The following is a 25033-nucleotide window of genomic DNA, read 5'->3' as shown; positions in this document are numbered from 1 at the left end:
GCAGATATGAGAGTCCTGAGAAAGATTATAGGCGTGAACAGATGGCATCAATGGCAATATCATATTAAAAACGAGGATATTAGGAAAGAACTGGACATTGTCAGCATCCAGGAATGCGTTAGCAGAGCTAATCTCAGGTGGTATGGTCACTTAAACAGAATGGGCGAGGAAAGATTAGCAAAACAAGTGTTCTCTGCCAGGTTGGCAGCAAAACCACCCAGAGGAAGACCAAGATATAGGTGGATTGATACGGTACAAAGTGCCTTAGACGATAGAAATATAAGATCTGATAATGTTGGAGTCTTGACAAGTAACAGACTGATTTGGAGGAAAATTGTAGATAGGAAATTAATAATGATGTAATTTTTTTTCATGTAGTACTATCATATCCTGTACACCCCCTTGAGGGTACATGGCAGGAATTTGATGATGATGATAATTAAAATAATTAAAAAGATAAAAATAAAAAAAATAATAATAGTTAAATAAATTTACTCTTGGCTACTTAGGTGGCGCTTTGTGAATATAACAGTTAATGTTTAATTAGCCTTGTAACTGTACTGATGATGCCTGTGATACTCAGGTGAAAATTCTATGAATAAAGAATAACTGTCGCGAGTTAATTCCATTATTATCATAGTTATTAAAACCTTAACACATTCGCTGCCAACTACAAGTATACTCATAGTTGGTATACGAGCCTCACAAGCCAGCTACGAATATACTCTTATGACGCTTACCGTCAGCAACGAGATTACCCGTACTGATCTTGAAAAAGTGAAAATGCTTGACTTGTGGAAATAGCAGCAAAAGTGTGTATACTCGTAGATGGTATATAAGCCACACAAACCAACTACGAATATACTCGTATGTCAATTACCGCTGGCAACGAGATTACCCGTACTGACCTTGAAGTGAAATTGCTTGGCATACAGGAACAAACTATGCCCGAGTAGCGTGGCAGCGAACGTTTTAATTGTAATATGCTACAATACATAAAAACAAAATGAAATTAAAATAGAAAAATCATTTCTTGATATGTACTCTGAAGTGGTATACAGGAAACTGTGATAGAATTATTTCATTAAGTTCACATTATTACTCTCTTTCTAGCAACAATTTTCTTCAATTTAATCTATTATTCAAGTGCCCATTACTAGATATGCTATTCTTTTAAGGCATGATTAACTGCTCCAAACCACCTATATTTTGGTCTGCCAATGGGTCTTTTTCCTGCCATCCTGAAATCACACATATACCTTTTGCTAACTTGCCTTAACACCACAAACATACATACCATCATCATCATCAAATTCCTGACATGTAAATAAGTGATTACAATTCCTTATTTAGATCTACTCTGCTCATGCATTTTTGAATGCAACAATGTCCAATTCCTTGCTAATATCTTCATTTTTAATTATGATTCAGCCAATGATGTTATCTAATAGCTCTCATAACAAAGATTCTACTTTGCAATGAACAGTATAGGTTTACTAATGGAAGGTCATGTTTAAGCAAGTTTATTATCATGTTTAATCATAATAATTTAACTCTGAATTTTCATATATATGGCCTTCATTCAATAACACTTGGTTGCTGCTATAGACCAGGAGGTCAAGGAATGACCTCCTGGTCTATGAGTACAGGCTGAACAGTTATTATGAGAGACTAACTATTGGGCCATAAATTAAAGGGAGCATGACAAGATGGAAATTGAATTTATACATGTGCTAAGAGACAATTAACTGAAACAAACACCATGATGTTTCAGGTAATTATCCCTTAGCAAGTATATAAATGAGTTTGAGAGTACTGGATCTGGTAACAGCATTAAAAGATATATCCATAACTGGTTCGAGGAAGTTGCTAAACATCATGTGGAATTCTCTGTCAAGAAAGAGTTTATGTTGAACTATAAAGCTGGTAATTATGACAGACTTAGGACGCATTTGGGAGAAGTGCCATGGCTTAAAAGGCTACAAAGAATGGGAAGTGGTCAGAGATTGTTTGAGAGAAGCAGTATCAGACTGAATACCCATGGCCAGGAGGATAAACCAAGTGTGGATTAAGTGAATTGGTAGAGATATAAAGCAAGAACTGCAAAAGTGTGTGTGTGTGGTGGTGGTGGGAGGGATATAAAGGAAAAGCTGATCAGCATATTCATGTGCAGTACAAAGTGCAAACAAGAAGAGTGACTAGTATGGTAAGAAAGGCCAAATCAGATTGGGGGAAGAAAATTAGTTATGCACATCAAACTAAATCCAAAAGAGTTTTTTTTTGTTATGCAGCAAGTAAGAGGAAAAAGGACTGTGGTAGGATGACTTGAGCATATCATCCAGAGGATGACTTTAAGCAATGCTGATGGTAGGAAGGTGACAGAGGGAAAAAGAAATAGCTGAGTTGTTGAGTAATCATTTTGCAAAGATATATCATCCAGGTAGAGATTTTGCAGTTGCTGATGATGCATGTCAAAATTCAGGTAGATGAACAGGAAGTGATCAGCATATTGGAAAATATCAGTGTGAATACAACAGTGGGAATGGATGATATGTCAGCCCACATAGCATCCAGTTTACTGTTCATGTTTACTATGTGAACATGCAAAAGAACTGGCAATCCCTCTGATGAAGTTGTTCAACCTAAACCTCAGCTCTGGCAAGGTTCCAAGGGAGTGGAAAGAGGGAAAGATAGTCCCTTTATATAAAGGTGACTCCAAGATAGAAGTAGCAACTACAAATCAATTTTTTTTTATCTGGAGTGGTTCAAGTACTGGAAAAGTTGGTGAAAGGTAAAATCGAACAGTGGGTGGATAAACTCTATAGTAATAATAAGGTAGCAATAATAAATTACTATTTTTTACAAAGTAAGTAGTAATTATTCACATTTTATAATCAAATGACAACAGAATCAGATCAAGGAAATGGCTATACCATGATATTGCTGGACTTTGAAAGGCATTTGAGAGAATATCATATGAAAAACTAATACAAAAACTGGAGCAAATGGGAATGGATATGAAGTTAGTAGCACAGATGGGGAAGGGGCTGATAAACAGACACCAGAGAGCAGTATATGGTTGAGTGGAAGCTAGGAGAATGAGGGTGACTAGTGGAGTACCTCAGAGTTCTGTACTAAGGCTACAACTCTTTAATTGTATATCAATGATATAAGGAAAGATTTAAACGGGGATATTCAGTTGTTTGCTGATGATGCAAAACTGGAGAAGACAATAGTTGATAAAGGTGATATAAATATTCTGTAGGATGATTTAAATAAATTAGCATTGTGGGCAAAGAACGATTGTCAATTTAATGTTGCAAAATGTAGGGTGTGATGCATGCTGTGATGATTGATGGTACTAGATTGCAGGAATTTGATGAGGTTGAGACTTGGGAATAATGGTGGGCAGAGAGTTGAAGTTCAGAGGGCATATTGCAAAAGTTGGTAAAATAACTCAAAGGATTACATGGATGTCGATAAATATGCGAAGAAGTAATGATAGGGAGATTATTATCCCTCTTTATAAGATTATGACTGGGCTGAATCTTGACTAATGTGCACTGATTTGGTCATCTGGGGGGGGGGATTAAAATGTGGTAGTAGAGAGGATTCAGAGATGAGTGACCAAGCTGGTGACAAGTGTGTGGAATACCCCTTATGAAGATAGGTTGAGGGTGTGTGAGTAAAAAACAGTTTAGGTGACAGATGGAGAAGAGGGGACATGATAGAAACTTATAAAAGGGGTTTTATGATGATATGTTACAGAAGAAAAAAATTTTCAATATATAACAAATAGTCAGAAAACTAGGTTCCTTCACAGAAGTTATGTAAGAGTATGGTTAGTAAGGATGTGCAAACTAGATTTTTTTTTTTTTAATGTATAGTAGTGAACAAGTGGAATGGATTGCCACAATTAGTTGTGGGTGACCTGATAGTGAAGGAGTTCGAGGAGAGGTATGATAGGTTCTGTGTGTACAAATGTTAGTGTTGGTATCCCATGATAAGTCTCTGAACACCACAAACATACCATCATCAAATTCCTGACATGTACCCTCAAGGGGTGTACAGTATATGATGGAACTACATGAAAAATTTACATCATTACTAACTTCCTATCTACAATTTTCCTCCAAATCAGTCTATTACGTGTCAAGACTCCAATATTATAATTATCAGATCTTATATTTCTATCGTCTAAGGCACATTGTACCATACCAATCCACTATATCTTGGTCTTCCTCTGGGTCGTTTTCCTGCCAACCTGGCAAAGAACACTTCTTTTGCTAATCTTTCCTCGCCCATTCTTTTTAAGTGACCATACCACCTGAGATTAGCTCTGCTAACATATTCCTGGATGCCGACAAAGTCAAGTTCTTTCCTAATATCCTTGTTTTTAATATGATATTGCCATTGATGCCATCTGTTCACACCTCTAATCTTTCTCAGAACTCTCATATCGGCAGTCTCTAGTCATTGGTCAAGTATTTTACTTCTGACCTCAGATCCATAAGTTAAAACTGGTTTGAACACTGTCTTGTATACAGCTAATTTAGTGTTCCGACTAATTTCTCTCTTATTCTATATGATTTATTCAATTGACTTCCTACCATACCAGCTTTGTTGATTCTGTTGTCTATTTCCATATTTAATTTACTATCTTCACTAAAAATCGTGTCCAAATAGCTGAAATGTTTTACTTGTTCCACAAGTTCCCCGTTCACAACACAGTTGACATTTTCAACAATTCTACTTATTTTCAATGCCTTTGTCTTTTTAATGCTAACCTTCATACCATAGCTATTACAACAGTTAGTCAATTTAGTCAGGGAATCTTGCAAACTTGTAGCGGATTTATTCAGAAGTATAACATCGTCTGAATAAAGCAAACAGCTGACATTAACATCTCCAATTCTGATATCATGTTTAATACTACTTTCCTTCATAATGTGATCCATATAGATAATGAATAACAGAGGGGATAATGAACATCCTTGTCTCACACCAGATTTAACATTAAACTATCTTCTTGTACATCCTTCAATTCTAACTGCCGACTTATAACTCAAATACAGACTAAGAATTGCTTGATATAATGCCCCATTGACAACATATAACTGTAGCGTATTGAATAATTTCTTTCTTGGCACCTTGTCGTATGCCTTTTCCAAATCGACAAAACTTAAATACATATCTATGTTATATTCCCATGCTTTTTCGACTATTTGTCGTAAAGTGAAGATCTGATCCTGACAGCCTCTATTTGGCCTTAATCCGGCTTGTTCTTCACCAAGCTTTTCTTCCACAATTCTTCTCAACCGTTTCTCAAGAATACTTGCATAGATCTTGCCAGGAACACTCAGTAGGGAAATACCGCTGTAATTCTCATATTCCATTTTATTTCCCTTTTTATATATGTGCACTATTACAGCTCTACTCCAACCATTGGGAATTTTTCCCTCTGTCCAGGTTTTCTGAACTATGCAGTGCAGCCACTGTAAGACCTTTATACTACCATTCTTCAGCATTTCTGGTCAAATATAATCTATTCCTGCCTTTCTACATTTCAAGCCTTTGATGGCTTTTCCTACTTCAAGTATGGATATGTATTCCTGACTGTATGCCTGTTGAGTGTTTTTTACCACTGTGCTGTCATCACTGCTTTTTTCATTTAGCAATTTTTCGAAGTAATTACTCCATACTTCAAGAATATCTTTTTCTCCTGTTTTCATGTCACCTTTATCATCTCTAACTCCTTTTACAGCACTCTTTCCTCCATTTCTAAGCTTCTTCAACAATCTCCATAATATCTTACTACCTTCTAGATATTTATTTTCTATGTTCTTGCCAAAGTCCTCCCATGACTTTTGTTTAGCTAGTTTTACACAGTGTTTCACTTTCTTACATTTGTCTCTGTATTCTCTAAGAGCAAAAGCTGACTTATTTGCCAGGAACTTTGGATATGCTTTCTTCTTTTCCTTCACTGCCGCTTTAACTTCCTGTCTCCACCATGGAGTCCTGATTTTTCTTTCCTTGCAGACCTCATCACATACCTCTCTGGCTGAATCAATCAGGCTTTTCTTCAAGGTTTGCCACTGAATCTCCAAGGTTTCATTTCTGTTCTCAAACTCCTTCATTTTTTCTATAATAATTTTGTGTATGTTAGTCTACAGTTCACATCTGAGAGCTGCTCAACTTTTATTCGCTTTAAAACTTTCTTACATGTTATTCTTTTCAATATGAAATTCAATTTTTTCCTGCTCAAAACTAAATAGTGATTGCTTCCAATTTCAAATCCTCTGTACACTCTGGTGTCCTGAACCAGGGAGAAAACATCACTATCAACAATAACATCGTCAATGAGACTTTTCTTATTCCTAGCCTCTTCTCGCCATGTGAATTTGTGCACATTTTTATGTTGGAACATGGTGTTAGTAATAAAAAGTCCATGCCCTGAGCAAAAATCCAACAGGTATTTGCCATTATTATTAGCTTTGCACTTTTCTACAAATTTTCCCAAAATATTTTTGTATGTCTCACAATCATTTCCTACTCTGCTATTTAGATCCCCAACAAGGACCAACTTTTCATTTTTCATTGTGTCAGTTGCTTTTTCTAAAGCGTCTAAAAATTCCTCCACTTCTACCTTAGTAGAACCTTCTGTGGGACCATAGGCACAAATAAGTCTCGTTGTCCAGTTCCCCATTCTCATATTTGCCCACATTACTCTACTTGAGACTGACTGCCATTCAAGAAGATTCAAGAAGCCTCGTATTTTGTGTTGAATATTATGGCTACTCCTTCTTTTCCTTGATTGTCATTGCCTGAATATAACATTTTGTATTTATTGCTCAGAAAGATCTCACCAGTTTTGTTCTTTTTTGTTTCAGTCACCCCTATTATGTTGATCTGGTACTTATCTAATTCCTCAGCTAGTTCCATTTCTTTGCCATTCAGGCTTCTTACGTTGATAGTACCGATCTTTAACTCTGGTGATGTTGAGTTGGGGTTTATTTTCAGATTTGTTCCAGGAGCTGACTTTTCGCTGTTTGCCCTGGTTCCCTGGCAAAAACAACGGGGGCCTTGTTTAACCGGGCGACGCCCCAGCTGGCATGAAATTTTGTCATGTTGTACCATCATTTTTTTATTTTGGTTTAACCAATAAGAATACAATTTGGTCAGCTAAATCCCAAATTGCCAGCCCATCCTCGTTCATTCAGTATCAAAGTAGATACCCAACAGGGTGCACCACGAGAAGGTGAGGATTGGACATTAGGTCAGAAGCCCTAGTCGGTTCTCTGCATTCCTTTAAAGGCTATGTGGAGGTCTCCTCTCAGTTATACAGCTTTGACCTTTAAGCACCCTACAGACATTTTATTATTAATAATTTCATTTATTTATTTTTAATGCAAATCCATCCACAAAAGGTTATTGTGAGGCTGCTAAGGATATGTAATCTGTAAACTTTGCTCTAGAGATTAAACATGAACTTTTCAAACCACATAAGATCTGCAATAAGCAGACCAGTGGTTTCAACTAAGTGATGATATTCATCTATCACCACTTAAGAAAAAAAGAAAAAATCACGATGGGATTCGAATCCAGAACTTACTGGTTGGTAGTGTATACTCAGAGAGAGAGAGAGAGAGAGAGAGAGAGAGGGGTACATTCCACTTAAGCAACTAGGCTGGCAATAATTACCATGAAAATTTTACAAAAACTTAGGAGAAAAAAAAAATAATAATCTTTTAAAGCCTGGAGGAAAGCAGGGAGAAGAAATGGGAGAAAAAAACAAAAAGTAATCAAAGAGAAACTTGGAAAATATTAAAAATAAACACATTACTAACCTTCGTTTCTGCCACATCTGCTCAAAGGCATCAGCCAGTTCAACATTTGTAATCTCCTCAGAATCTTGAAATTTCAAAAATCCATCACCTCCATGACCTATACATAATGTAGTAAAGTTTCGACTTTTTAAAAATAAGTAAATAAGTAATCAAAATAAAATTTTTCTATTTGTTTTCATAATATACATGGAAACAATTTTTGAATGAACAAATAATCAATCAAAAATTTACTTTAATCCAAAATTCTTGCTAATGAAAACGTCTATTTCGATTCTTCATCATAAAATAATGTGAATGATTACATTAAAATTTCAATATTAACACTAGCCACTTGATCTTGGAAACATTAAAAATGAAACCTAAGATGGAGATCCAAACAGTAGAGTGCTGTTTGGATCTCCTACTCTATGAATAAATCCAATCAGAAATATTGAACCATTTGAGAAAAATTTGGAGAAAAGTACAAGGCTAATAATAATCATAATTACCTGCTGTATTTCTACTCAGGATACGGACTAGTCATTGCTTACACCATAATCCAACATAAAGATGTTCAAAAATTCACATGGAGAGAAGACAAAAAATAAGAAAGCTTCAATGGCTATGTTATTCTTCATAGTGATATCTTCATGCTGGTTCAGGACACAAGGGTGTACAGGGGATTTGAAATTGGAAGTGACCATTACTTAGTTTTAAGGGATAAAAGTGAATATCATGGGGTGCTTAAGGGTCAAAGGCTTTAAAGGCTATGTGGAGTTCTTTAAAGGAATGCAGAAAATCAACCAGGGGTTCTGACCTAATGTCCAGTCAACCTTCTCGTGGTGCACCCTGTTAGGTATCTACCTAAATACTGAATAAAAAATGAACAAAGGAGTATGGGCTAATAATTTGGGATTTGGCTGACCAAACTGTGTTCATATTGTCTTAAACCGAAATACAAAATGATGGTACAACAAAACAATTTCATGCCGGATGGGGCACACTCCGGGTAAACAAGACCCCGTTGTTTTCACCAGGGAACCAGGACAAACAGTGAAAAGTCAGCTACTGGAACAAATCTGAAAACACACCCTCAACTGAACATCACCAGAGTTAAATCGGTACCATCAACAGAAGAAGCCTGAATGGCAAAGAAATGGAGCTAGCTGAAGAATTAGATAAGTATCAGATTGACATGATAGGGGTGACTGAAACAAAAAAGAAAAAACTGGTGAGGTCTTTTTGAGCAATAAATACAGAATGTTATATTCAGGCAATGACAATCAAGGAAAAGAAGGAGTAGCCATAGTATTCAACACAAAATATGAAGCTAATCTTCATGAATGACAGGCAGTCTCAAGTAGAGTGATGTAGACAAATATGAAAATGTAGAACTGGACAATGAGACTTATTTTTGCCTATGGTCGCACAGAAGTTTTTATTAAGGTAGAAGTGGAGGAATTTTTTTGAGGCTTTAGAGAAAGCAACCGACACAATGAAAGAGGAAAAGTTGGACCTTGTTGGGGATCTAAATAGCAGAGTAGGAAATGATTGTCAGACATGCAAAAATATTTTGGAAAAATTTAGAGAAATGAGCAAAGCTAATAATAATGGCAAATACCTGTTGGATTTCTGCTCAGGACATGGACTGGTTATTACTAACACCATGTTCCAACATAAAAATATGCACAAATTCACATGGAGAGAAGAGGCAAGGAATAAGAAAAGTCTCACTGACTATGTTATTGTTGATAGTGATGTTTTCTCCTTGGTGCAGTCACCACAGTGTACAGAGGATTTGAAATTGGAAGTGATCACTATTTAGTCTTGAGGAGGATAAAACTGAATTTCATTTTGAAATTCAGTTTTATCTACAGTTCACATCTGAGAGCTGCTCAACTTTTATTCGCTTTAAAACAAAAACATGTTTTTGTTTTAAAGCGAATAAAAGTTGAGCAGCTCTCAGATGTGAACTGTAGACTGAAATTATTGAAGAAAAAAAAATGAAAGAGTTTGAGAACAGTAACCAAACATTGGAGAGTCAGTGGCAAGTCTTGAAGCCCTGATTGATTCAGCCAGAGAGGCATGTGGTGAGTTTGTCTGCAAGGATAGAAAAATCAGAACTCCATGGTAGACAGAGGAAGTTAAACAGGCAGTGATGAAAAAGAAGAAAGCACATCGAAAGTTCCTGGCAAATAAGTCAGCTTGTGCTCTTAGAGAATACAGAGACAAATGTAAGAAAGCTAAACACTGTGTAAAACAAAAGTCATGGGAAGACTTTGGTAAGAACATAGAAAATAAATATGAAGAAGGTGGCAAGATATTCTGGAGGTTGTTGAAGAAGCTCAGAATTGGAGGAAAGAGTGTTGTAAAAGGAATTAGAGATGATAATGGTGACATGAAAACTGGAGAAAAAGATATCCTTGAAGTATGGAGTAATTAATTCGAAAAATTGCTAAATGAAACAAGCAGTGATAGCATAGCGTTAAAAAGAAGTCAACAGGCATACAGTCAGGAATACATATCCAAACTTCAAGTAAAAAGTCATCAAAGGCTTGAAATGTGGAAAGGCAGGAGTAATAGATGATATTTGAGCAGAAATAATGAAGAATGGAGGTATAAAAGTTCTAAAGTGGCTGCACTGCATAGTTCAGAAGGCCTGGACAGAGGGACGAATTCCTGATCATTGGAGTAGAGCTGTCATAGTACCCATACATAAAAAGGGAAATAAAACTGAAAGTGAGAATTACAGAGGTATATCCCTACTGAGTGTTCCTGATTATACTTGCATAAATCTTATTGAGAAACGGCTGAGTAGAATTGTGGAAGAAAAGCTTGGTGAAGAACAAGCCGGATTCAGGCCAAATAGAGACTGTCAGGATCAGAGCTTCACTTTACGACAAATAGTTGAGAAATCATGGGAATATAACAAAGATCTGTATTTAAGTTTTTAGTTCTGGAAAAGGCATATGACAAGATGCTAAGAGAGAAGCTATTCAAAATGCTACAGTTATATGGTGTCAATGGGGCATTATATCAAGCAATACTTTGTCTGTATTTGAGTTGTAAGTCAGCAGTTAGAAATGAAAGAAATACAGGAAGATGGTTTAATGTTAAATCTAGTGTCAGACAAGGATGTACATATTATCTAACTCTGTTATTCATTATCTATATGGATCACATGATGAAGGAAAGTGGTATTAAACATGATATCAAAATTGTGGAGATGTTACTGTCAGCCCTTTGCTTTATGCAGACGATGTTAAACTTCTAAATAAATCTGCTACAAGTATGCAAGATTCCCTGACTAAATTGAGTAACTGTTGTAATAGGTATAGTATGAAGGTCAGCAATAACAAGATCAAAGACAATGAAAATAGGCAGAATCACAACTGTATTGATGAAGAACCTATAGAACAAATAAAACATTTCAGCTACTTAGGCACAATTTTTAGTGAAGATGGTAAATTAAATAACTCTGAGAAATAGACAACAGAATCATCAAAGCTGGTATGGTAGGAAGTCAACGGAATGAATTTATATGGAATAAGAGAGAAATCAGTCAAAACACTAAATTAGCTGTATGCAAGACAGTGTTCAAACCAGTTTTAACTTATGGATCTGAGAGCTGGGTCAGAAGTAAAACACTTGACCGAAGACTAGAGACTGCAGATATGAGAGTCCTGAGAAATATTAGGGGCATGAACAGATGGGCAGCAATGGCAACATCATATTAAAAATGAGGATATTAGGAAAGATACTTGACATTGTCAGCATTCAGGAATGCGTTAGCAAAGCTAATCTCAGGTGGTATGGTCATTTAAACAGAATGGGCAAGGAAAGATTAGCAAAACATGTGTTCTTTGCCATGTTGGCAGGAAAACGACCCAGAGGAAGACCAAGATATAGGTGGACTGATAACGGTAAAAAGTGCCTTAGATATTAGAAATGTAAGATCTTATAATGTTGGAGTCTTGACAAGTAACAGACTGGATTGGAAAAAAATTGTAGATAGAAAGTTAGTAATGATGTAAATTTGGGGGTACATGGCAGGAATTTGATGACGATGAAGTGAATATCACATTGAAAAGAACAGTATATATAAAAATTTTAAAAATAATTAAAGTTGAGCTGCTTTTACAGGTTATCTGTAGTCTCAATTATACAAACACTACTGAAGAAAGGATGAAACAGTTTAAAAACAAGAACCAAACCTTGGAGTCTCAGTCACAAACATTGAAGAAAACATTGATTAATCAGCTAGGGAGGCATGTGGTAATGTCTGCAAGGACAAAAAAATAAGAATGGTATGGTAGGTACAAGAAGATGAAGTCCTGGAAAAGGAGAAAGTACACTGAAAGTGTTTAGCAAATAAGTAGGCAGATGCCCTAAAAAAAATACAGAGAAAAATGTAAAGAACTAAGCTATTTATGAAAGTAGCTAAACAAACATCACGAGAAGGCTTTGGTAAAAATATAGAAGGTAAATATCAGGAAGATGTCAAAATATTCTGGAAGTTATTGACAAATGGAAGAAAGAGTACTGTAAAAGGAACCAAAATAATAAAAGAGGCATGAAAATTGAAGGATATTCGAGATGTCTAGAGTAATTACTTTGAAAGATTGTTAAACAAAATAGGCAGTGGCAGAACAGTAGTACATAGAATACTTGAGGTAAAAAAAATATATCGAAAGTCTGAAATGCAGAAAGGAAGCTGGAGCATATTATTATTATTATTTTGGTAACATGGAGTCAGTAGACATGGATAATGACATGGAGTCAGTAGACATGGATAATGACATGGAGTCAATAGACTGATTGTGAGAGGTCCATTCAACCAGAAACTTGTTTATCATAATAACTTTGAAGTTATCAAACTCGCCAGATTCGCAATGGATCGTGAATGAAGGTCGAATTCAAGATGACTGGAGCAGGGGATCTCATAGTTGAAAGGGGAATAAAGCTGAATTACAAAGGAATTTTTCTGTTAAGTGTTCCAGGTAAGATTTATGCAAGCATAACTCAGAAGAGGCTGAGAGAAATTGTGGAAGAAAAAACTTATTCTTCAAGTTAGATTCAGACCAAATAGAAGTTGTCCAGATAAGATTTTCACTTTACAACAAATAGTTAGGAAATCATGGGAATATAACAAGGATCTGTACTTAAGTTTTATAGATCTGGAAAAGGAATATGACAAGATGCCCAGAGAAAAACTTTTCTAAATGCTCAATTATATGATGCAATATCAGAATGTGTCCCAAGAGTTCGAAGAATAAATAGGGTAGGAGTCAAATGGATGTGTAATCTTATTAAGCAAGAGATTTGTAAGAAACAGATGATGTGGAAGGAATACCATCTGCGTAAGGATGATGTCCATTAAGAAAATTATAAGCAACAGGATAAAATAGCCACACTTGCTGTACAGAAAGCTAACTCTGAGTATGAAAAGAAACTGACTCTGCAAGCTAAAAACAACCCACAAAAATTCTAACGATATCAATCGGTGCAAAGAAGAGTTACAAAGATTATATCAAAGGATATTCTAAATACCATGGATTATGGGAATTAGATTATGAGGACAGATTAACAAGAGAAAGAGGGGTGATATGAGAGAGGTCTATAAACTTCTGAATGAGTATTATAAGATAGCATCTGATGAAATTTTTCATCATATGGAAGATGGGGAGAGAACACAGGGGGCATCCATGGAAGTTAATTTGTTCACAGTGAAGAAAGGAGTAAGGGCTAGGTTCTTCTCTCACAGAGCAATGAGTGTGGAATAGTTTGTCTTTAAGGGTAGTGAGTGCATTTAATGTGTATGAATTTAAGGAAAGGTATGAGAGCTGGTTTGGGTGATTTTAGCCTTCCTCGATGAGTCTTTGACTTGACAGAGGTCTTATATAATAATAATAATGCAAGTAAAAGAAAGAATAAATATAAAAGAATAACTCTTCTGAATGCAGATTGTGTTAGGGTGACATATGCAGAAGAGGTTGTTCCACTAATGAGTACCCAATTTTGCCAAAAGCTATCAACTTGGTGAATGCAACATTGAGTTCACTGTTACCTCTTCAATGAATGAAGAAACTCAGGTTTATGAGGAGGAGCTGCTGCACAAACTGAATAAGAATTCAGAAATAGGGACTGATGGGATATCAACAAGAGTGCTAAAAGAGTTCAGATGAACTGGCTATTCCTTTGACCAGGCTATATAATTTGAGTCACAGAACAGTGAAGATTTCTGCAGGAATGGAAAGAATATATGTTAATTCCATTGTACAAGGGTGGTGCAAAGATCGATGTATCAACGAATCACTATCTCAGGAGTGGTGGTGGTGAAGACTTTGGAAAAATTCTTTAGGACTTGCATTCAGAAATAGGTTGACAGCAAATCTCTACTTTGCAATGAACAGCATTGGTTTACTAAGAGAAGGTCATGTTTTAGCAATTTGCTTACATTCTACAATAATGTTACCATTGAACTAGACAAGAGGAATGGATACACCATAATACTTTTGGATTGTGCCAAGGCTTTTGACAGAATACAGCATGGAAGACTGCTGCATATATTGGAGAATATGGGTTTGGATTATAAATTATTAGTGTGGATAAGAGGATATCTCACTAAAAGATACCAACAAAAGATATTAAGCCCCAGCAAAGACTGTTTCTCCTTTCCCACTATCTCCTACCTCACTTTTACCACAAGTTGGTGCTCGGTAGGACATATATCTCGGTACTGTCCCGAATGGACAGGGCTATCCGTTCAGCCATGAAATCATGGCTCCGACTGCCACGTGACACCCCCTACTGCATATTTCCACGCACTGGGTAAAGAATGGTGGGCTCGGGGTTCCATCACATAGATGGCTGATCCCATGCCTGCGGCTGTCAAGAATTGCAAAGTTATAACTATCTTCTTCCCCTATCTGCAGAGAGGCTTTCTTTAGCCCATTAATACAAGAAGACTTTAGGCAGGCTAAAGGCTGGTCCCATTATCTGGGTACTTTAATTGAGTCAGCACCAGCAGAACACAAGAGGTGGGCATCTCTGTTGCACTATTCTGTAGATGGTGTTCCTTTAAAAGAGTCATATCTGGTGCCTCCCCAGCATGATTGGATAAGGGATGGCACTAGACTCCTCCCTGGGTTCGAGATATTGACCTTATCAGGACGAGGATCAATGCCCTGCCTACTCGAGCCACACAGCTCGATGGGGTAGTGACGACTCAAACTGTAGGGTTGGCTGCCACTACAGTGAGACACTGTCTCATATAGCCCAGTGTTGCTTCTGCACCCATGGGGTCAGCGTGCAGAGGCATGATGCTGTGGTCTCCATTCTGAACAACTGCTTTAAGAACAAAGGTTGGGTGACCGCAGTGGAACCACATTATAGGACCTCCGCAGGTTTGCGTAAGCCAGACTTAGTGATTAAAAGAGATGGTGACAGTTGGTAGTTGATGCCCAAGTGGTGGGAACATGCCCACTAGCCTATAGCCATAATAAAGTGAACTACTATAAAAATAACCAAGATCTAGTTAGTAAGATAAGGGAGGAGCATGGGACAACTCTGAAGTTTACCAGCACCACCATCTCTTTACATGGTGTATGGAGCACAGATAGTTATAAGGACTTAAAACAGCTTGGGCTTACGCAGAAGGAAATAAAAGTTCTTTTTTTGTGGGCCCTACAGGGTACACTGGTGGCATGGTGTTGCCACTAGAGAATGACTACAATGATAACTAGAACAGGCATAGGGTAAAACACTTGTAAAGGCTTAGGCCTATATCAAGTCTGGACGAGATGTCTGGACGTGATGTAAGGGTAGTACTGCCCATAACCGGTACAAAGATTAATCAAAAAAATAAAATAAAATATATAAACAAATAAATAACTAGTAGTATACCATAAGGATCAGTCCTTGATCCACTGTTATTCAATCTGTACATTAATGATATTGGAAAGGATTTGACAAGTGACATACAGCTATTTGCTGATGATGCAAAGATAGGTAGGGTAATCTGGAATGCGGCTGATGTGCAATATTTGCACAATGATTTGAGTGGGATGAAATTGTGGGCATGGAAAAATAGATGTCATTAAATGCAAAGTCATGCATTTTGGCATGATTAGATATTCAAAGTTGTTGGGATTATGTTACAGGAAACTGATCAGACTAGGATCTTGGAGTGTTAGTAGATAGCAAATTGAAGTTCAGGGACCATGTAGCAAAGATTGCAAATACAACCCAAAAGATAATTGCAATGCTGAAACAAATGTTCACATGTAAAGATAAGGATGTAATTTTGTCTCTTTACAAGTCATTAATAAGATCTCACTTGGATTATTGCATGCAGGTCTGGTCTCTTGGTTTCTATTGTGATTCTAATACATTAGATAAAAATTATATCAGGATTGCAGAATACTGGTTATGAATTTGTAGACTGCAGACACTAGCAAACAGGAAAAAAGAGGAGTGATATGACTGATACTTACAAACTTCTGAAAGGGTCATACAGGATTTCAGTTAATGGAATTTTTAAATTTATTGAGGGTGGTAAAAGGACAAGAGGGCATCCTTGGTAGCTGAGAATGAAGGCTGCTAAGAAGGGGCTGAGGGCTAGATTTTTCTATCATAGGGTGGTGCGTGATTGGAATGGATTACCACTGAATGTTGTGTGTGCAGGCAGTGTGAATGAATTCAAGAATAGGTATGACAGCTGATGTGTGTAGTATGTGGCCTTCCTCAATCCTGACTCCTTGGAGGTCTCTCTTAATAATAATAATAATATGGGATCAATGGAACATTATACAGCGAAGTACATTGTCTAAGTTGTAAGTCATCAGTTGGAATTGAAATAAATAAAGGAAGAATGGTTTGATATAAAGTCAAGTGCAAAATAAGGGGAGGTCACCACTCTTATTCATCATCTAGATGGTTTGAATTATGAAAGAAAGTGTCATTAAATCTGATATTAGATTTGAAGATATCAAACCTAGCTCTGCTTTATGCAGGTGATGATGTACTAAAAACTCATGTTGGACTTTAATGGAATAACTTACAGCACAAATAGAAATAATTAAACAACAGGTTTAACCAATTTCAATATTTTGCCTCGGTCACAGAGACATCATCAGGAACATAATGTTAAAATAGTAATAACACACATAAAAACACAAGAAACAATAAGTGGAAGAAATTAGATAGCATATCTATCTAATTTCAGGTGTAAAACAAGAATGCACATTATCTCTGCTGTTATTTAGCCTGAAGAGCACAAGTCTTATAACAGTCAGGATTTGCTGAGCATGCTATCTTGCACTAAACATACAGCTTATTGGAATAAGATGAGAATCTTTCATACAAGTTGTCAAAGAATGGCTTTATAAATAAATGTTTAAAACTTTACTTTACTGTCCTAACTTAAACAGATACAATGGTCTACATCTATCCCCTTTGGGAGATAGTAAGATTAGCTGATTTAAAAATTACTAACTTTATATATATATATATATATATATATATATATATATATATATATATATATAATTAAAACTATTTAATGACTAGAAGCTGAGAGGTACCAAAATAGAAAACACTATTCATTATAGAATTTTTACTGATATACAGTAGAAATAAAGCCTTTTACATCTGAACTATCTTTAGTACAATGAGCAGGAGAATTAAATAGTATCTTATGAACAGTCTGCTTAGGATAACAGTTTTCCTGAAAGATTGCAGGGAGAAAGAAACTATAGTTCTTTGGTAATCTCTTCTTGTCAAAGAGGGAGTGAGCACATTTACCTAATGTAGAAATGATGCCAATTGAAACTAATTGTGTGTTCAAATAATAAATAGATTCTTTTCTATTTTGGTATCTCTCGGTTTCTAGTCATTAAATTTCTTTAATGATGCTGTGTACCCAAGTAAATCCATTGCATAAAATATACACACATATATATACATAAACTGTTTGGAAAGAAGTCAATGAGCACCCCATGGGCAAGCTGCATTGTGCCATGTAATGAGTCATGTTTGTAGTGGGTATAAATTGGAGGAATAAGATGCTCTCAAGTCAGTGCAACTGTATCCAGGTGAAATGGCTGCAAGAAGGGAACTGATGGAATTATAAGGGTTGTGATAGGATGCCATGTTGCAGCCCATCAGTTCAGCAAATTGTTGACAAATTGGGTCATCCCAGGTCAATAATCAGTGATACCATACTGAGATGGAAGCACAGGGAGTCAACTGCAAGTGTGCTACCCACAGTGGACAACCACTACACTTATCGAACATGACTCTACAGGGTACTATGAAGGATAATGTTTAAAACTTACGTTTGTCGACCAACACACTGAATGAGGAGTTCAGTTATCGACTGTAACATGAATCTGTACAAAAACATTCAGAATCAAGGTTCACAACATGGGTTTCCATGGTAGGACCACAATATGCAAGCCTTGCATTAGTCGAACCAACATGTACAATGGCACATGGTAGCCTAGAAAGCTGTGTTATGGAGCAACAAATCACGCTACACCATCTACTGAGCAGATGGCAGGTGTGGGTATGATAATGCTTGGTGAATGTCTTTTACAAGAGTGCATAACCCTAACTATGAAATTCAGAGATGGTAGTATAATGGAATGGTCTTTTTTTTCTTGCTTTGGTCTTGAACCTCTGTTTCTGGTGCCATGAACACTGAACTCCAAGAGGTATCTGGACATTAGGGACAATGCAATGCTTCCTACTTTGTGGAGACCTGATAGTCTCGACTGAGCGCTGATCTCAACCATACTGAACATCTGTGGGATGAACTGGAGCATCGGGTGAGGTCAAGGGACATCCATCTCACAGGACTTCATTATATGTCTACAGGAAGAATGGTCCAAAATTCACACTGATCACTATCGCATGCTTGTGGAAAGCTTTGTCCCATAGGACTGCTGCAGTCATCACAGCAAAAGAAGGTTCTACATGTTATTAAGGTGGGTGCTATGAATAGAGTGGATGGTATGTCTCAAGTACCACTGAGATGACCGAGCCTTCGTCACTAGGTCATAGTTTCCATGGCAACTTGTTCCTCACACTATGATGTGTGTGACTTCTTTCCAAGCAATGTATATATACATTTTATTTTTATTTTTTAGTTAGGAATTTGACCATTTAGTCACCTTATATTAGCATGTGCACGCATGTACACAAGGTCTGTTCAGAAATTTCAGGACAAAATTTATTTAAAAGACATACAAAAATTTGAGGTATAGGAATATAACTCCAAAAACATTCTCTTCTGCTTCAATACAGTGTTCCCAGCATTTTTTTTCCTCACTTTTGAAAGCATCTCTGCTACATTCTATTTAATTTCATTCATGTCTTGAAATTGTTATAAATAAAAGTACAGATTTTAGCTTAGGGAATAAAAAGAGGCCCTTCACAGGGCTGGCCCTATCCTGATTTATGCTTATGCATAGACACTCATTTCACTGTACAGGTATTTGAAACTGAATATGACAGAATAGGTTGTTTAATCCTTATTTCCTGAAGCGGTCTATGCCTGTATATTGCGTGTGTTCTTCCAGCTGATTTGCCTATTTTGAGGGACAAAAAACATGAGTTTCCTGGAGAAAAAATCCTTCACCTCTGTGTGAGACTAGCTAACTCACCATTTGAATGAAAACTTGATAAAGGTTCCTCACATCATAGATGGGATTCAAACCCAGGTCTTTCCAACCAAGGGACTCATTTAAATCAACTGAGCTATATAGGCTCAAAAAGGGGCCAAATCTGATGAATAGAGTGGACAGACTGAGCCTTCGTCACTAGGTCATAGCCATAAATCCCCATCTTTACTTCTGACAACGTTCCTGATGAAATTTGGATCTTGAGCAGCATGATCTTTGAGCTCATGACAAACTGCAACTCAATTATCATTTTGATTATGAGTGAGAAATCTCAGCACAAAGTTTGTGGCAATCCTTATTTCCAAATCCTGTTAGAATATAGTGGCATATCCAACTGAGATACAATTTCACACGTTAGCTCTGAAAGAGTAATTCCCAATTATCGATAACGTTTTGCTAATGCAAGCCACCAAATGATGGGTACAGGATGAAGATGGTTATCTTTAAACCTTCTGTACCATTTTTATGACTTTGAGAAGATTAAGGCATTATCCTTGAAAGAAAAAAAGATAAGTTTCTATGAATTTTTTTTGACAAGTTTAATGCAAAACATGATGCACGCACGCAACCACAAACACTGTTCATTGATTCCTCAGTGACATTGGGACACTGAAAAAGAAAAACAGCCTTGTTCATTCATCAAACTAGTGTGAGTGATTGAGGTGACGTGATGACTTCGGACTTGTTTTGTTCTAACATGCCAATATATATATATATCTGCTTACAAAACAATACACTATTGCACCCAGTATCTTTATAATAACAACTATCCTGGAATTTTTTGAACATACCTTGTGTGTGCAGGGAATAGTGCAGTAGCATATTTTGTCCTTCCTCTCCTATTTTGCCACCCTCATTATTACTAATATCGACATTACTGGGATCACAATTAGAAGTACTTGCCATGAGTTCAGAATTTTTGATTTCAGTCCTTTTGCTTATTTCTCTTGTACTACATTAGCTGCTTCAGTTTTCAGATATTTATGCAAAGCCATGCTTTGTTTCTGAATATTGCATTCTTTTCCAATTTTCATTTGTGATATTCTATGCCTGATAGTTTTTTTCTTTTATCAGACATATTGGAATGTTAAAATTATTTTAAAAGTCAAATCCTAATAACTGTATCAAAAAAAATATATATTATTACAATCACTACACAACTGTATTTATGTATTTTGATTCTATTTCTTTAAGTTTTACTCTTAACCAATTATCTCATAACGATCATTTAGTCTCATTGATTAAATGAGATTTAATCTCAGGACAAGGTCAGCTCACAGTCAACAATGGAATTGGAAATAAACAAAAGATAGAAGGTATTCTGCTATTGTTGTCTGAAATTAACACTGACAGTGCGATATTAAATGCAACATAATACTGTATTATTTTAAATGATTATGATTTTTAAAAAATATACAGTACAATGAAGTTTTATTATGTAAAAATTTAACTAATGACATTGTGAAGTCTGGTTTCAACAGAGAAGGAATAAATGACTTTTTTTATGATTCACTTTTTGTATAAATTTAGGCCAAATTTGCGGCCCCAAAAAACTTGCCGCCTCGTGCAAATGCACATGTTGCACCATTAGTACAGCCGGACCTGCATGTGTATACTTACATTAAACAAATATATATGTGTACAACAAATACAATTCTCTACGTTAAGTTAATCTATTTTTTTCCTAAGAAGATGTGACGTCATTTTCTCAGAATTACAAATAGTAAAGATTATTTCTACTAGTTCTATAAATCTAACTTTAAATTCTTATTAAATACAAAAATGGCAATTCTAAAGAGTACACAATATAAGCTCAAAGAAAAAAAAATCTCACATTAATATGTCTTCCCACAAACTTATTTCTGGAGGATGACATCAATTAATGTTCAAAAAGAGGAACACATTCAGCTAAAAGTTCTATCGGTTCATTTTTGCCATATGGAAAACTTCATTTCTATGCAATTATCTCAGTCACTATATACATATTTAAAAAAACAAACAAACAACTCATTTATTCACTCATTCTGTCTTTACCTCACAAATTCCTCAGATCACAATAAAAAATATATATATATTAAAAAAAAGCTTAAGATATCAATTGACTATGCTTTCATATATTTTCTGACAAGCAAGTTTGATGAACATCTTTCTTTAATTTTCTGCAGCAGACACAAAGATAACTGAACTGACAATAGAAGTATAACATTTAACTGAACAGTCCTAATGGTGATTCTAAAGAAAAGAACTTTACTGTAGATTTTGTCGTGTCTGATTCTTGCTTCCAGTTACTTGGAGCATATAGCACTCTTGCTGATATATGAAAGCTTAATACACTACACTGTCTTTCAATATTGATTTCACGATTTTTAAAAAGATCTGTATAAAAACTTTTCTGAGATCATAAAATTCAACTTGGCAGTTTTTCTCCTTTTTTTTTTGCTGTTCTGAAAACAAAACACCAGGCAGAGAGACGAGATTCCAACTATTGCACGTGCCCATTACTGTGATTCAAAGTGAAACATGAGTGATGAAAACATGACTGGAATTAGTATAGCAGTTACACATTATAGAGACTTAGAAAAAATACTACAATAAAACAAATTTCTGATATACATCCTAAGGTGGGTATATAGGATATTATGATTTATTCATCATCATCATCAAATTCCTGCTATGTACCCTCAAGGGGTGTACAGTATATGACAGTACTACATGAAAAAATTACATCATTACTAACTTCCTATCTACAATTTTCCTGAAATCAATCTGTTACTTGTCAAGACTCCAACATTATCAGATCTTATATTTCTATCGTTTAAGGCACTTTGTACCATATCAATCCACCTATAACTTGGTATTCCTCTGGGTCGTTTTCCTGCAAACCTGGCAGAGAACACTTGTTTGGCTAATCTTTCCTCTTCCATTCTATTTAAGTGACCATAGAACAGCTCTGCTAACGCATTCCTCGATGCTGACAATGTCAAGTTCTTTCCTAATATCCTCATTTTTAATATGATATTGCCATTGATGTCATCTGTTCACACCTCTAATCTTTCTCAGGACTCTCATATCTGCGGTCTCTAGTCTTTGGTCAAGTGTTTTACTTCTGAACCAGCTCTCAGATCCATAAGTTAAAATTGGTTTGAACACTGTCTTGTATACAGCTAATTTAGTGTTCCGACTAATTTCTCTCTTATTCCATATGAATTTATTCAATTGACTTCCCACCATACCAGCTTTGCTGATTCTGTTTTCTATTACTATATTTAATTTACCATATTCAGTAAAAATCTTGCCTAAGTAGCTGAAATGTTTTACTTGTTCCACAGGTTCCCTGTTCAAAACACAGTTGACATTTTCAGCAATTCTATCTATTTTCATTGTCTTTGTCTTTTTATTGCTGACCTTCATACCATATCTATTACAACAGCTATTCAATTTAGTCAGAGAATCTTGCAGACTTGTAGCGGATTTATTTAGAAGTATAACATCATCTGCATAAAGCAAAGAGCTGACATTAACATCTGCAATTTTTAACATTAACATTCCAATTTTGATATATCAGGTTTAATACCACTTTCCTTCATAATGTGATCCATACAGAAAATGAATAACAGAGGGGATAATGTACATCATTGTCTCACACCAGATTTAACATTAAACCATCTTCCTGTACTTCCTTCAATTCTAACTGCTGACTTACAACTCAAATAAAGACTAAGTATTGCTTGATATAATGCCCCATTGACACCATATAACTGCAGCGTATTGAATAGCTTCTCTCTTGGCACCTTGTCATATGCCTTTTCCAAATCGACAAAACTTAAATACAAATCTTTGTTATATTCCCATGCTTTCTCGACAATTTGTCGTAAAGTGAAGATCTGATCCTGACAGCCTCTATTTGGCCTGAATCCAGCTTGTTCTTCACCAACCGTTTCTCAAGTATACTTGCATATATCTTGCCAGGAACACTCAGTAGGGAAATACCTCTGTAATTCTCACATTCAGTTTTATTTCCCTTTTAATATATGGGTACTTTGAGAGCTCTACTCCAATTATCGGGAATTCGTCCCTCTGTCCAGGCTTTCTGAACCATGCAGTGCAGCCACTGTAAGACTTTTATACCACCATACTTCAGCATTTCTGGTTGAATATCATCTACTCCTGCTGCCTTTCCACATTTCAAGCCTTTGATGGCTTTTTCTACTTCAAGTATGGATATGTATTCCTGACTGTATGCCTGGTCAGTGTTTTTTTATCACTGTGCTGTCATCACTGCTTGTTTCATTTAGCAATTTTTCGAAGTAATTACTCCATACTTCAAGGATATCTTTTTCTCCTGTTTTCATGTCACCTTTATCATCTCTAACTCCTTTTACAGCACTCTTTCCTCCATTCCTAAGCTTCTTCAACAACCTCCAGAATATTTTGCCACCTTCTTGATATTTATTTTCTATATTCTTGCCAATGTCCTCCCATGACTTTTGTTTAGCTAGTTTTACACACTGTTTAGCTTTCTTACATTTGTCTCTGTATTCTGTAAGAGTAAAAGCTGACTTATTTGCCAGGAACTTTTGATATGCTTTCTTCTTTCCTTCACTGCCTCTTTAACTTCCTGTGTCCACCAGGGAGTTCCGATTTTTTTATCCTTGCACACAACCTCACCACATTCCTCTCTGGCAGAATCAATCAATGTTTACTTCAGAGTTTGCCACTGAATCTCCAAGGTTTGATTCCTGTTCTCAAACTCTTTCATTTTCTTTTCAATAATTTTAATGTATTTTAGTCTACAGTTCACACCTGAGGGCTGCTCAACTTTTATTCGCTTTAAAACTTTCTTACATGTTATTCTTTTCAATATGAAATTCAATTTTATCCTGCTCAAGACTAAATAGTGATCACTTCCCATTTCAAATCCTCTGTACACTCTGGTGTCCTGCACCAGGGAGAAAACATCACTATCAACAATAACATAGTCTATGAGACTTTTCTTATTCCTAGCCTCTTCTCTCCATGTGAATTTGTGCACATTTTTATGTTGGAACATGGTGTTAGTAATAACCAGTCCAAGTCCTGAGCAGAAATCCAACAGATATTTGCCATTATTATTAGAGCTTTGCTCTTTTCTACAAATTTTCCCAAAATATTTTTGTATGTCTCACAATCATTTCCTACTCTGCTATTTAGATCCCCAACAAGGACCAACTTTTCCTTTTTCATTGTGTCAGTTGCTTTTTCTAAAGCGTCAAAAAATTCCTCCACTTCTACCTTAGTAGAACCTTCTGTGGGACCATAGGCACAAATAAGTCTCATTGTCCAGTTCCCCATTCTCATATTTGCCCACATTACTCTACTTGAGACTGACTGCCATTCAAGAAGATTCAAGAAGCCTCGTATTTTGTGTTGAATATTATGGCTACTCCTTCTTTTCCTTGATTGTCATTGCCTGAATATAACATTTTGTATTTATTGCTCAGAAAGATCTCACCAGTTTTTGTCTTTTTTGTTTCAGTCACCCCT

The 25033-nt window shown here is 36.0% G+C and overlaps 1 protein-coding gene across 1 annotated transcript in view; it reads right to left on the bottom strand.

The window, feature by feature from the left end:
- The window catches only part of LOC150103682 (GPI-anchor transamidase-like), a 158685-nt gene that overhangs the window by 43274 nt on the left and 90378 nt on the right, over positions 1 to 25033 (bottom strand). Inside the window, exon 5 of the mRNA XM_090396491.1 lies at positions 7848 to 7944. Within this exon, the coding sequence (XP_090252617.1) occupies positions 7848 to 7944 (97 nt within the window). The remainder of the gene's footprint in view (positions 1 to 7847; positions 7945 to 25033) is intronic.

This window comes from Typopeltis vanoorti, chromosome 8, assembly GCF_054136105.1.
Source record: "Typopeltis vanoorti isolate ZY-2024b chromosome 8, IOZ_Tvanoo_1.0, whole genome shotgun sequence".
In the NCBI taxonomy this organism is placed as follows: domain Eukaryota; kingdom Metazoa; phylum Arthropoda; class Arachnida; order Uropygi; family Thelyphonidae; genus Typopeltis; species Typopeltis vanoorti.
This window is presented reverse-complemented; position numbering and strand designations above follow the sequence as displayed.